General features: G+C 44.7%; 1 protein-coding gene across 1 annotated transcript in view; it reads left to right on the top strand.

The window, feature by feature from the left end:
• Positions 1-14,456, top strand: part of LOC144497701 (uncharacterized) — a 39,072-nt gene extending 24,616 nt beyond the window's left edge. The window contains 6 exon segments of the mRNA XM_078219144.1: positions 4,721-5,202; positions 8,473-8,568; positions 8,649-8,882; positions 9,846-9,868; positions 9,961-10,109; positions 13,834-14,456. Of these exon segments, the coding sequence (XP_078075270.1) occupies positions 4,721-5,202; positions 8,473-8,568; positions 8,649-8,882; positions 9,846-9,868; positions 9,961-10,109; positions 13,834-14,369 (1,520 nt within the window). The 3' untranslated portion in view covers positions 14,370-14,456.
• The last annotated feature ends 691 nt before the right edge of the window (positions 14,457-15,147 follow it).

Consider the following 15,147-nt stretch of genomic DNA (forward strand, 5'->3'; position numbering starts at 1 on the left):
TTTCATCTGTTATTTTCTTATTTCTATTCACTCCACATCTTCTGTGAAACTATCTGTTTTTATCTATCCTAGCCAGCTTCCTCTCATACTCTAATTTCTTTCTCCTGATTTAATGTTTAGTCATTTTCTGCTGTTTTTCATATTGTGTCAAATCATCTGACCTGCCATTCACCTTTGCACAGTTATGTGTCTTTTCTTTAAGTTTGATACTTTCCTTAACTTCTTTAGTTAACTATGGATGGAGGTTCTTTTCTTTGGAATTTTTCTTTACAGCAGAAATATTCTTATTCTGAGTATTTTGAATTATTATGTTGAAATGTCTGCCATTGCTTCTCTATTGATTTAACAAATGTGCCATCCTTATCTGGTCTGGCCTCTGGCCCACACATGACTCCAGACCCACAACAATGTGCTTGGCTCATAAATGCACTCTGTTGCAACTCAATCACAATCTCTAGAAAGTTTATCAGGAATGAAAATAGATGGACAACCTGGCATCAACCAAGGTATTAACTTTGTCAGGGATTGTGGGTTTTAGACAAAAGAAAAAGGCATGATTTGCACATGTAAATTCAAACTAACAACCAACAGATTTATTCCAGAAGCTCTTCCTGGTACAGAGTATAAATTGAAAGTACAACAGCAACCTGCAACCCTTTTAACTATATAACACCACAAATGGCAATGACAAGCTTAACTCTGTTGACCCTTGGCTTGTACCAAAATTGGGAGAGCTGTTCCATAGATTAACCAAGCAACAGCCTGACATAGTCATAATCACAGAATCGTACCTTACAGATAATGTCCCAGACACCACCATCACCGTTCCTGGCTTTGTCCTGTTCCACTGGCAGGACAGAGCCAGGAGCGGTCACAGTGTTATACAGTTGGGGAGGGGGGGGGGGGGGGGCAGGGGGCAGAGTTGTCCTGGGAGTCCTCAACATTGACTCTGGACTTCATAAAGCCTCATGGCACCAAGTCAAATATCAGCAAACTAACCTCTTGTTGACTAACGTGTAGCATCCCACTCGCTATCAGCTGATGCATCAATATTCCTCCATGTTGAGCATTACTTAAGAACAAAGAACAAAGAACAATACAGCACAGGAACAGGCCCTTCGGCCCTCCAAGCCCGCGCCGCTCCCCAGTCCAGGATTGAATCCTGAATCCAGGATCCCCGCCCAATTTTCCAGCCTATCTACATACCAATATCCTATCATCCGAGCTGTCCCTTACAGCTACGATGCTTTGTTCATCACAACCTATTAACTCACCCCCACCCCCCCATTCCAGACCATTAAGGAGGGGCTGAGGGTGACAAAGGCACATAATGTATTCTGGTGAGGGTCTTCACTGTCCATCGTCAAGAGTGGCTCAGTAGTACCACCACAGACTGAGCTGGTCGGTTCCTAAAGGACATAGCTGCGAGACTGGGATTGGGGCAGGTGGTGAGAAAAACCAACAAGAGGGAAAAACATATTTGACCTCATCCTTATCAATCTGCCTACAGTAGTTGTATCTGTCCATGACTGTATCAGTGGGAGTGACAATTGCACAGTCCTTATGGAGACAAAGACCCGTCTTCACAAAGAGGATACCCTCCATTGTGTTGTGTGGCACTAACAGTGTGCTAAATGAGATAGATATCGAACCGATCTAGCAACTCAATACTTGCAGGCGGCAGCAGCAGAATTGTATGTAACCACAATCTGTAACCTCATGGCCTGGCATATCTGCCACTCGACAATAACCAACAAGCCAGGGGATCAGCCAGGGGATCAACCCTGGTTCAATGAAGAATGCAGGAGTGCGTGCCAGGAGCAACACCAGACATACCTAAAAATGAGATGTCAACCTGGTGAAGCCACAACACAGGATCGCTTGCATGCCAAACAGCATAAGCAGCATTTGCTGAACAAAGCTAAGTGATGCAACAAAGAATGTTTCAGATCTAAGCTCTGCAGTTCTGCCACAGAACAAAGAACAATACAGCACAGGAACAGGCCCTTCGGCCCTCCAAGCCCGCGCCGCTCCCTGGTCCAAACTAGACCATTCTTTTGTATCCCTCCATTCCCACTCTGTTCATGTGGCCTGTATAGTTGTGGGCAATTAAACAACTAGCTAGAGGAGGAGGTTCCACAAATATCCCCTTGATGAAAGAGTCCAGTGCATCAAAGCAAAAGACAAGTCTGAAAAGTTTACATGTCCAACCATCTTCAGCTGCTTCATCAATTACCTTCTTTCCATCATGAGGTCAGAAGTGAGGATATTTGTTGGTGTTTACACAATGTTCAACACCTTTCACAACTCCTCAGATACTGAAGCAGTCCATATCCAAAAGCAGCAAAACTTGGACAATATCCAGGATTGGACTCACAAGTGGCAAGTAATATTCATGCCACACAAGTGCCAGTCAATGACCATCCCCAACAGAATAGAATCTCTTGACATTCCTCTTGGCATTATCATCTTTGAATCCTCCACTATCAACAATCCTGGGGGTTAGCATTGACCTGAAACTGACCTGGGTAAGCCATTATAAGTACTGTAGCTACAAGACAGTAAGAGGTTTAACAACACCAGGTTAAAGTCCAACAGGTTTATTTGGTAGCAAATGCCATTAGCTTTCGGAGCGCTGCTCCTTCGTCAGATGAAGTGGATATCAGATGGAGTGAGATATCCACTCCATCTGACGAAGGAGCAGCGCTCCGAAAGCTAATGGCATTGCTACCAAATAAACCTGTTGGACTTTAACCTGGTGTTGTTAAAACTCTTACTGTGTTTACCCCAGTCCAACACCGGCATCTCCACATCATGGCTACAAGACAGGTCAGAGTCTAGGCTCCCCGTCATAAACATTCACTCTCTCCACCACCATTGTGTGCACCGATAGCAGTGTGCACCATCTAAAGATGCATTGCAGGAACTCACCTAGGCTTCCTATACAGCATCTTCCAAAACCATGACCACTACTGTCTAGAAGGACAAGGGCAGCAGATACCTGGGAACCTGGATGTTCCCCTCCGGTCACTCCCCACCCTGATTGGGAAATAGATTGCGGTCCCTTAATGTTGCTAGCTCAACATCTAGGGACCATACGAAATAGGAACAGAAAGAGGCCATTCAGCCCTTCAAATCTGCTGCACCCTTTAATAAGATCGTGTCTGATCTAACATTCATTAAGTCCACTTTCCTTCCTTCTCTCCGTAATCCTTAATTCCCCAAATGATTAAAAACCTATCGATGTCAGCTTTGAATATGTTGAAGGACTCAACCTCCACAGCTTCCTTGTGTAAAGAATTCCAAAGATTCACCACTCTATGAGGGATTAAATTCTTCCCGAAATCTATGTTAAATGATCACCTCTTTATTCTGCAACTCTGCCCTCTGGTCCTATTCTCTCCCATGATTAGAACCACCCTCCCAACATTTACCCTGTCTAACCCTCTAAGAATCTTATATGTTTCAATTAAACCACCTCTCATTCCTCTGAACTCCAAGGAGCACAGTCCCAATTTGTTAATCTGTCCTCATATGGCAATCCCTCCATATCCGGCATCATCCCAGTAAACCTCCTCTGTACTGCCTCCAATGACAATATATATTTTCTTCAATAAGGGACCAAATCTGTACACAGTATCATAACTGTGGCCTCACTAGTACCTTGTACAATTGCAGCAACACCTCTTCATTTTTATACTCCAGCCTCCTTGAAATAAATGCCAACATTCCATTTACCATCCCCATTAACTTCTGTACCTGTATTGCTAGCTCTCTGGGTTTCTTGAATAAGGACCACCCAAGTCCCTTTTTGCTACAGCTTTCACCCTTCCAGACAGCACTGTGGGTGTACCGACAACACAGGGACTGCAGTGATTCACGAAGGCAGCTCACCACCACCTTCTCAAGGGCAATTGGCGATGGGCAACAAATGTTGGCTGACCCAGCGTTGCTCATATCCCATGAACGAATATGAGAAAGAAACTTGGCAAGTCTGTTTCTTATAAATCATTCAGTACTTTATTTCTAATCAGAAAAGCCAATTCAAATTAAACCGATCATGATTTCCACAAATCAAATCCAAACCGACAAGACAAGAATTTACATCCCACCTCGGGCTCGATAAAACAAGATCCAAGCAGACAGATGAGGCATTGTACCCCCTTCCGGTCTTGATCTAACGCTTCACCTTAGCTAAAAGTCCGAGATGGCTTTGAAAAATTGCATCAGGTAAAGCCTCGGTTAAATCTCATTGGCTACCTTGACCCTTTACTCTACCCGAGCTTGGGTAAAACCACAATCGCAGGCATGGTACACCCCTAGTGCAATGGGCTAGCCTCGTCCCCTACCTGATCATTGACTTGCCCCTGCCAGGTGAGTTGTAGCAAGTTAAAGAGAAGTTGGTTTATTAACCTTAAAGTCTCCAGGACTCATCCACTCCTTGCAAGAACTCTTGCCTCGAGGCTGCAGTAAGTGTGGAACGAATGGAATTTTGGTCAAAGCAGGGGCGGTTAACATTCCATTTGTGTTTGAGCTGAAATTCCAGCCCGCTCACCTGACATGCATCCACAAAATTGTCGCCACCCAGTTTTGAACCCTTTGGGCGTGATTTGAGATTCGCAGTTCGACATTAAAAGAATAATGATTGGTCAGTCAATCCTGCCGGCTGACCAGTGTCTCTATAAAAAGGAAGAGATCGCAAAGCGAGTTTCACAGTGAGCCGGGGTGAGGAGGAAAGAAACGAACCTTCATGTGCGCAGTCTAACCAAGGAACTCCACCTGAAGATGGCTGTCAGTAAAGAACAGGTCCTCAACCTGACCAAGGATTTAACCTGCTCCATCTGCCAGTCTCTGTTTGAGGAGCCGGTGCGGCTGGACTGTGAGCACAACTTCTGTAAATCCTGCATCCAGAAGTGTTGGGAGAAGCAGGGTGAGACTGTGGCCTGCCCGGAATGTCAGCAGCTTCTCCCCCAGAGAAATATGACCAGTAACAGGGTGTTGGCTGATCTCTGTGCGGAAGCTCGGCAACTGGAAGTGAACCTGAAGCGGGCAAAGGAGCAGACTCACTGTGAGAAACATGGGAAGAAGTTGGTGTTGTTCTGTGAGGAGGATCTGATGCTGCTCTGTGATGATTGCAAAGATTCAGGCTCCCATTCGGACCACGAGCTCCTGTCGCTCCAGAGCGCAGAGCAGAAATACAAGGTAAGGGGACTGGCGAGGGGGGTCACTCAGCAGCGACTACTGTTGCTTGTGGAGTGGAACTGTGTGCTAATGGGGGTGGATAACCAAATGGTTGCTATCTCGCAGAGGAACAGATGGGTTTGTTTCTGGAACCATTTCACTGCTTCCCTGTTAGAACCAGATTGCTGTGAGGCACACAGGGAGAACATACAGGCACACGAATTAGGAGTAGTCCACTTGGCCCCTCAATCTTGCTCCACCATTCAATAAGATCATGGCTGATCTGATTGTAACCTCAACTCCACATTTCTACCTACCCCTGATAACCTTTCATCCCCTTGCTTATCACGAAACTATCGAGCTCTGCCTTAAAAGTTGTCAAAGACTCTGCCTGTCGAGGAAGGCAATCGAGAGACTTTCAACCCTCTGAGAGAAAATATCCTACTGATCACTGTCTTAAATGAGCCACAGCTTATTTTTAAATAGTGATCCCTAGTTCCAGATTCTCTGACAAGAGGAGACATCCCCTCCACATCCACCCTGTCAATACCCCTCAGGATCTTAAATGTTTCGATTTCTTATGTTTCTAAATTCCATCGGGTACCTCTCCAACCTTTGCTCATTAGGCAACTCACTCATTCCTGCTGTTCATCTAATAAACGTTCTCTGAACTGCTTCTAATGCATTTACATCTTTCCTTAAATAAGGAGGCCAATGCTGTACACAACACTCTGGATGTGGTCTAACCAATGCCCTGTGCAACTGAAGCATAACCTCCCTACTTTTGTAGTCAGTTCCTCTCACAACAAATGATGATGTTCTAATAGTTTTTTCTAATTAATTGCTGTACTTGCACGCTCGCGTTTTGTGATTCATGTACTAAAACACCCAGACCTCTCTATACCTCACTGAAGCTGAATGGGGACACCGAGGGGGAGCAGTTTCTCTGTGAGGAACACGGGGAGAAGTTGATCCTGTTCTGTGAGGAGGATGTGTCAGTTGTGTAGTTTCTCCACCATGTTTAGCCATGTCAATTCAGAACGCAGTTCCAAAGTATAAGGTAAGGGGATGCTGTTTACAGGAAGGAGGGACTGGATTGGTGACAATCAGTTTCATTACTATATTCACATTGGATAACAATTGGAAATCAGTTTCATTACAATTTTCACATTTAATAACTATTTGAAATTTGTTGCAGCACAACACAAATTTATGAACAATTGAATTAGGAGCAGGAGTTGGCCACTTGGCCCCTCGAGCCTGCTCCCCCATTCAATAAACGAATGGTTGGTCTGATTTTTAATCTGAGCCCCACATTCCTGCCTACCCTGGAAAGCCTATCAACCCCTTTACTTTTCACAAATCTATCAACATCTGTCTTAAAAATATTCAAAGAAACAATAGTGGTGTGAGGTAAACATCTTTATACAGTGAGTGTTTAGGATCAGGAATGTACTGCCAGAGAGTTTGGTGGAGGCAGATTCCATTGAGGTTTACAAAAGAGCATTGGGTATGTATCTGAAGAGAAGCAATTGCAGTGCGAAGTGGTGAGACATTGTAGAGCTCTGAGGTTTAGAGTGATCTGGGTGTCCTAGTGTATGAATCACAAAATGTTGGTATGCAGGTACAGCAAGCAATTAGCAAAACTAATAGAATGTTATTGTTTATTACCTTTTTGAGGAAGAGAATTCGAAAAACTCTCAACCCTCTGAGGGAAGTTATTTTTTCCATAATCCAGGTCTTCAACTGGTGACCCTTTATTTTTAAACAGTGACCTCTAGTTCTAGATTCTCCCATAAGAGGAAACATCCTCTCCACATTCCTGTCAAGTTTCCTCAAGATCTTATGTTTCAATAAAGCTGACTCTTGCTCTTCTAAACTCTGGTGGATACAAGCCTAGCCTGTCCAGCCATTCCTCATCAAACAACCCTCCCAATCCTCGTAGCTCTGAAGAAGAGTCATTCAGACTCGAAACATGAGCTCTATTCTCTCTCCATAGATGCTGTCACACCTGCTGAGATTATCCAACATTTTCTGTTTTGGTTTCAGATTCCAGCATCCGCAGTAATTCGCTTTTATCATTCCTGGTATTAGTCTGGTAAACCTTCTCTGAACTGTTTCCAATGCATTTACATCCTTTCTTAAAATGTGACCAATACTGTACATAGTACTCCAAATATGTTTTCACCAATATCCATTATAACTGAAGCATAATATCTGTACTTTTGTAATCAATTCCCCTCAATATATGATACCATTTTATGAGCTTGCTGTACCTATATAACTAGCCTTTTGTGATTCATGCACTAGGGCACCCAGATCTCTCTGAATCTCAGCGGTCTGCAATATTTCACCATTTAGGGAGTATACTTTTAAATTCTTCATGCCAAACTGGACAATTTCACAATTTTCAACATGATATGCCATTTGCCAGAACTTTGTCCATTGACTTGACTAATCTATGTCACTTTGTACCCGAATTTTATGTCTTCACAATTTACTTTCTTTGTGCAACTACCTATCTTTGTATCATCAGCAAATGCAGCAAGCATATCTTGAGTCCTTCACCCAAGTCATTGATAGAAATTGTAAACAGTTGAAGTCTCAGCATTGAACCCCATGGCACAGCACTCGCTACATCACGCCTACATGAAAAAGACCCATTTATGCCTACTCTCTGCTTCCTGGTAGCCAGCCAATCTTCTATCTAAGCCATTGTTACGACTGAGCCATGAGCTTTTATATTCCATAATAACCTTTGATGTGTCACTTTAACAGAGACCTTCTGGAAATCTAAGTATAGTACATCCACCAGTTATGGTTCACAAAACCATATTGACTCTGCCAGACTACCTCAAATTCATCTAAGTGCCCTGCTATAATTTCTTTAATAATACCTTCTAACATTTTCCCTATGATAGATATTAAGTAAATTGGTCTAGATTCCTCCCTTTTTGAATAAAGGAGTTGCATTCTCTATTTCCCAATCTAATGGAACCTTTCCCGAATCGAGTGAATTTTGGAATATTAAAACCATCACATCAACTAACTAACTCGCCATTTCTTTTAAGACTCTAGGATAAAATCTATCAGGAACTTAGGGTTTTTCAACCTATAGGTCCAACAATAGTTGCATTAACTATAGGGACTCCTTTTCATTACAATATTTACATATAGGCAAATTTAATGCACACCATAAAACCACTATCTGGTTAAAAGCTCTGTCCTACAGTTTATGATATAACAGCAGACATTACAATGGATCATGCTGAGATCTGATTCCATTTTTAGGATGAAATGAAATTATCCTTGGATTCCATGGAGAATAAAAATCAAAGCAAAAGTGAATTCAAACAGCAGCAACAGAGGGAGATTTCAGAACTGGAGGTGAGTATGACTTCAGATCCCTTTCAACACTGCAACCCTTTAACAACCCGCTGTTTAAACAATCTCTCTCACTGTCATAGCAACTCACTGGGCCTCTGGAGCAAGACATCTCAGCACAATTTGCCAAATTCCATCAATATCTTGAAGACAAAGAGAAACATTTCATCGAAGAGCTGAGGAAACAAAAGGGGGAAGATAAGCGACTGATGGAGGAGAATCTGAAAAAAATTGAAGACGGACAAACATCACTTAAGGCGGACACAACCAACCTTCATTCAGATATCGAGCAGCAAGACAGTATCTCCTTTCTCAAGGTGACCCTTTATAACCCAATTCTCAAACTATTGGTGTGATTGTAAACAGCATTTTATAATAGGACTCAAACCCCATCACAGCAATTCCACATCCGCAAACATACAAACCCTCAGCCACTGACACTCAGTAGCAGCAGTGTGTACTATCTACAGAATGTACTGCAGCAATTCACCAAAGATCCTTAGAAAGTGCCTTCCAAACCCACGACCACTTCCATCTAGAAGGACAAGGGCAGCAGATACATGGGAACGCCATCACCCGCAAGTTCCCCTCCAAGCCACTCATCATCCTGACTTGACAATATATCACCGTTCCTTTGCAGTTGCTGGATCTAAAATCCTGAAATTCCCTCCCTAACACCATTGTGGGTCAACCCACAGCACATGGACTGCAGTGATTCAAGAAGGCAGCTCACCACCACCTTCTCAAGGGCAATGAGGGATGGGCAATAAATTTTGGCCAGCCAGCAACGCCCATGTCCCACAAACGAATAAAAGAAAAATGTGCAGTCTAACTGAAGACAAGTATGAGTCAGGATTGAGTTCAGGAGTGTTGAGTAGACTGCCCCACACTGATAGCACCTCACTAAGTGCAGGATAACTGAAACTAGATTAGGAGATCCCACATATCAGATTAATGAATAAGGTCAAAGAATGTGGACTCGGGGATAAGGGGAACAATGCTGAGAAAGCTTAGTTTCTTACGGGAAAATCAAGATCAGAAATAAGAGGAACTGATCTGTGAACCTTCAAAGTGTTCTGCAGCAGAGAAAACTCTGTCCCATGTATTTTGTGGGTGGGGGAATAACTGACCTGGTTTCACAACAATGGAACCCGTCAATGAAAACTCCACCCAGATCCCTCCACATTTTATTAAAATCACTGATTCTACATCATTGAAAATTACAATGTAAACAGCAGCGTGTGTATTTATTAAAACATTTTTGATTCTCTGTCCCACAGGAACTGAAAAGATTGAGAGAAAGGTGAGTATCTAATCCAAACTCTCACAGGGTTTTACACTGTGACCACAGTCTATATCCAGCAGAGAGTGATTAAATCAATCCCATTTACACAGGAACCTGGACAAAGAAGAGAATGGGGAAGATGCAGAGAAAGGCGAAGAAGATGAGTCAATACTATTGCTTCAAAGACAGAAATACACAGAATTTCAAGGCCCATTGCTCTACACAGTGTGGAAGGGAATGAAACAGGCCATCTCTCCAGGTAGGAAACTCCACAGCTGTGTGTGGTCCACTCTCTGTAGTGTCTCCTGCTCTTTTCCCCTCCTCTCCTGAAGGTGCTGCCTGTAGCTGTGTCTAGAATCCTAGGAGTCAATGAATGGACACAACACAGAAGAAGGCCATTCAACTCATTGCATTTGTGCCAGCTCTTTGAAAGAACTGTTCCGGTGCCACGACCATTGTCCCAAACCCCATCGCCACACTCACAACAACCTGCAACACCACCTACCCCTCCCAATCGCACCTCCTCGGCAATGTCCAGCAAACAGCCCTTCAGGTACTTATCCAAATGCTCTTTAGAAAACCACAATGGAATCCACTAAACTCAGGTCATACATTCCTGATCCAAGCCACTTGCTGCATAAAAAAATGTGCTCCACATTCCACTGATGTTTCTCTTCCCAGTCACCTTGGATCAGTGCCCACTGATTCTCCACTCCACCAGAAATGGAACCACTTCGCTTCATTTTCTGTCTCAATTCTCTCATGATTTTACAATCTCTATTAAATCTCCTCCTCAGCTTCCCTTCCCTGAGGAGATCCAGCCTAGCCTCTCCAGTCTATCCACGGAACCAGAGTCTTTCATCCCTTGATCCGTTCTCAGAAACATTTTTGTGCACCCATCCCTAAAACAATCGCATCCTTCCTAATGTTGTCCTTCCTGAAGTCCAAATGGAGACACAACACTCCAGCTGAACCTGAATATCATGCAATTTTTGCGTGTTTTATAAACATTCATCATACCTTCCTTACCTTTACATCTTTGGCCCAGATTTTGTTTGTGAAGTCTGGCCCACTTTGGGCACCTTTCAAAGTGATGCTGGGACCTGATTTCAGCAATCCCAGTCCCATTCCTGGCACTGGCAATTTTCACTGGCATGGCACAAAGGTGCAAGTTTCAAGAATTCGCCACACACTCCTGAGGAGGCAGGTCCAATTCAGGTGTTTGTGGGGGTGGGAGGTAGGGTAGGCATCTCCTAGCCCTCACCCACTTCGACCCACTCTGCAATTTAGTTAGTTCGAAAAATAGTGCATCACTGGGTGAGTGGAATGGGGCAGTGAAGGTGCATCAAGAGGACATGGCGAGCACTGAAAAAATGATGGGCTCATGGCGGGGGTGTACATCACCTGTGGGGGAGGCTGAAGGTTCTGAGGGGTAGAGAACAGAGTGCCTACCAGCATTTAACACAACTAGGTAGAAGTTCGGTGTGGGGGGTGTGGGTGTCATGCGGTCTCTGCTCTGCGATATGCTCTGAGATTAGCAGCGCCAGGTTCATAAAATCCCTACTGTGCTGAAGGAGGCCATTCGGCCCATCAAGTCTGCACCGATTTTCTGAAAGAGCATCTTATCCAGGCCCGCTCCCCTATCCCCATATCCTCATAACCACTCGCATTTGCCATGGCGAATCCATCTAACCTGCACATCTTTGGACAATAAGGGGCAATTTAGCACAGCCAATGCACCTAAATATCCAAGTCTATCCAGAGGAACTAGCTATTCCACCCATGATCAGAAATCACACTCATTGCCAACCAATATATATTTAACTGAGATTCCACCCTTTATGTGGGTGAAGACTGAGTGAGTCAAGAAAGATGGTTAAAAGACATTGGGAAGAATTTTATATTCCACAAGTGGGACTGATTCCCACAGCACTGGACTCAGCCTGGGGCGTGATGTTGTCAGGCTGTTTCCAACATCATTGTGCTGGTTTGTAATAATACCTTATACGGCAGGGCGAACAGTTGAAAACACACCTCCATTATCTATGTGTGAATTTAACCTGTAATTAAGTTTGGTACCTGCCTAACTGACAGCAGCAATAGGTTTGGAAGAAAATGAAATGCCTTCAGGGTGTGATCTGTGCCATGCAGGGAATTATTTTTTTCATGGTAAAACATGTTTGGGCAGGACTGAAATCTTCACCTGAGCAGAGTTTCAGCTTTGCCATTGACACATTAGTGATCATCAGGAGGGCTCATATGATTGGTAAGACTATCCTGTTTGAGATTATTTACATCGGAGGCCTTTCCTCTGGTGTGGAGGGTTCTGCTGAGTGCTTGGTTTTGTTCCTGGCCATCTCCCAGGGTTCTGGCAACAAACATTGAGTTCTCAGTTGGAGCCACAGCCACCAGTGAGATAGAGAAGCATAAGGAGCAGGAGGGAGAGACAGAGATGGGCACCGAGGGGGGCTTAGGCTGCAGCAGTGTTGTATGAAGGGGACCAAGCAGTGCCAGAACCTGAGGGCCAAGAGGAACTCCGAGACCCTCAGCAGTCACTAAACCTTTGCTGACATTGGGACCAAGTCCTTCTGACGACGCAGCCTCCCCCACACGCACTCCACCTCCCCACACATCCCCCGACTCCTGCTCCCTAGTGCTGACTAGCTCGGCCCCTCCTTCCAGACAGTATGTGCCTGGCTGGGCTTCATTCTATCGCCAGTGGTTGGCATTACCTGCCCACATCACACTGATACTGCATTGGCGAGACCTCAGTCAGTCCTCATTGAACCAGGGGCTGCTTTGGCCCTTCATCCACTTCTCCCCTCGCCCTCATAACATGGCAACATATATCCAAATATACAGCTCCTCCATGCCAAGGAGTGGGAGACTGGTATTTAATAAGAATGATACCTATGAAGGGGTGGGATATTCCAGCCCCTCCCACTGGCAGAATTTTCCAGTCCCACCAGTGGGATCTTCCAATCCTGCTGATGTCAATGGAGGTTGGAATGGCTGGCGGCATCCATCACGGGAACCTGCCACAGCAGGGCTGGACAAGGTTTGGAGACATTGGGTGGGATTTTCCAGCCATTCCCGCTGACTAGACCTTCCGGTCCCAATTCCCGAAGGTCGAGGATGAGAACAACGGGATAAACCCCTGACATGGAACAGGGTCAGGGGATTCAGTAGAAGAATAGTCTTGTGGAATCTCTGCAGAAATCCAGGATGTGTGCAGTTTTTAGTCCTGCAAGATGGAGCGTTTCATTTTCAGTTAATGGATGGCATTTTCTGCACCCAAGTAGGAACAATGGCAGGACCAGAAGATCCCACTGCCACCTCCAGTGCTGCAAAAACCCTACTTGGGTGCAGAAAATGCCACCCATTAACTAAAAATGAAACACTCCATGTTGCAGGCCTAAAAACTGCGCACATCCTGGATTTCTGCAGAGATTCCACAAGACTATTCCTCTGCTGAATCTCCCACCCTGTCCTATGTCAGGGGGCTGCATGTGGCCATGTTCCCAGCACTCATTGGATGGCATAAAGGCCTCTAACCCGCCCATGCCATTAATCAGTCGAAACTTGGATATTATCAGGCACGTTCCAATGGCTTAAGCAGAAATCGGATCACTGCCAATCCCGGGTCTGGAACCCAATCTCAGCACTATTATTGAGCCAATCTTCTGATTTGACATGCAACCACTTGCACATTCCGGTGGGAATCATTGGACAAGAATTAGATTGGGATCCTAAAATATCTGTTCATTGTACATACTGGAGTCTGGGAATATATCTAACCGTACACCGTACTCAGTCTGTAATATGTGTTCACTGGAGTCTGGGAATATAACTAATTGCATACCATACCCAGTCTGTAGTATTTGCCAATACAGAAATGATGGGATGAATGGCGAGTCCAGTTGTAACGATATCTGTCCACCTTCCCCTGTCTAAAATATTTACATATTTTTCATTTCCCACAGGCCCAGCCTCCCTGACCCTGGACCAAAGCACAGCACATCACAGCCTCAAGATCAACAAAGACCAGACCACAGTGTGCTCCACCATCAAGATAAAAATGTCTGGTAATAACACAAAGGGATTTGACAAGGCTCCGTATGTCCTAGCATCAGAGGGATTCACTTCAGGGAGACACTTCTGGGAGGTGGAGGTCAGGGACAAGACCGCGTGGGTCCTGGGTGTAACCAAAGAGTCGGCCAATCGGAAGGGAAAGATAGAGTTGGGGTCTGAGAATGGTTATTGGGCTTTATCTCTGAGCAACGATGGCAGCTACGTAGCCACAGAAAGCCCATCGGTCACCCTGACCCCCAGTGTGAATCCCAGGACCATCACGGTTTACCTGGACTATGAGGGGGGACAGGTGACTTTTTACAATGGCGATGACATGTCCGTGCTCCATACTTTCACTGACACCTTCACTGAGAAACTCTTCCCTTTCTTCTCCCCTGGAAAGTACGTTAAGCATGAAAACAGAGCTGCTCTGATGGTGTGGCATTAACTGCCCTTTCAAAGGACGGAGAGAATAGTTCATCTCACAACTGAGAGACTGGAAACAGCACCAATGAAGGGGCTTGGCATTAAATGGTGAGGGGGCGGGGTGGTGGTGGTAGGGGGGTTGCGGAGGATGTGGTGGGGAGGGGATGGGGGCTGAGAATATAGGGCTGATCAATTGTCATTTTTCCCTTGCTCTTGGCGTGAGATCATGCATTTGAACATAGACTGCTGTGCAAGTTGAAGAGATTCCAGTGTGAGTGTACCAACTGTCCGATCCGGAGCTCTTGTCCTTCCACTGGGAGAGGCTCTGCTGGTCTCTCGGAAAATGCAATCCATATTACAAATCCCAGCAATGTCATTAATTGTCAGGAAAACTGAAGTAGCAGGATCCCAGAGCCACATCATACTGTTCTCACCCAGGCAAGGGATATTAATGGTATAATACACCAAACAGGGCTGGTGAAGATCTACAACATCACATTCTGGGACACCGAGCTATTTGGGAGGCTTCAGCAAGTCAGAGCAAACCATGAACAGAAAGAGATTTTGTTAAGGGGGTATTCGGGGACAGCCCAGCATTTTCAGATAAGGGAATGGATTTTTGGAGTCGGAGGCTTTTCTTATTGTCTTTAAAACCATTGAAAATCATTCATCAATTTGTAGTTATTATTTTATCTTAATGTGGTACGTTTCTTCTGTATAATAAATACTCAATGTTTATAAAGGCAAAATCTGTGTCTGGAGTTTCTTATTCGCAAAAGTAGTCACTAAATTAAACGGAA

Source organism: Mustelus asterias, chromosome 8, assembly GCF_964213995.1.
Source record: "Mustelus asterias chromosome 8, sMusAst1.hap1.1, whole genome shotgun sequence".
Lineage (NCBI taxonomy): Eukaryota > Metazoa > Chordata > Chondrichthyes > Carcharhiniformes > Triakidae > Mustelus > Mustelus asterias.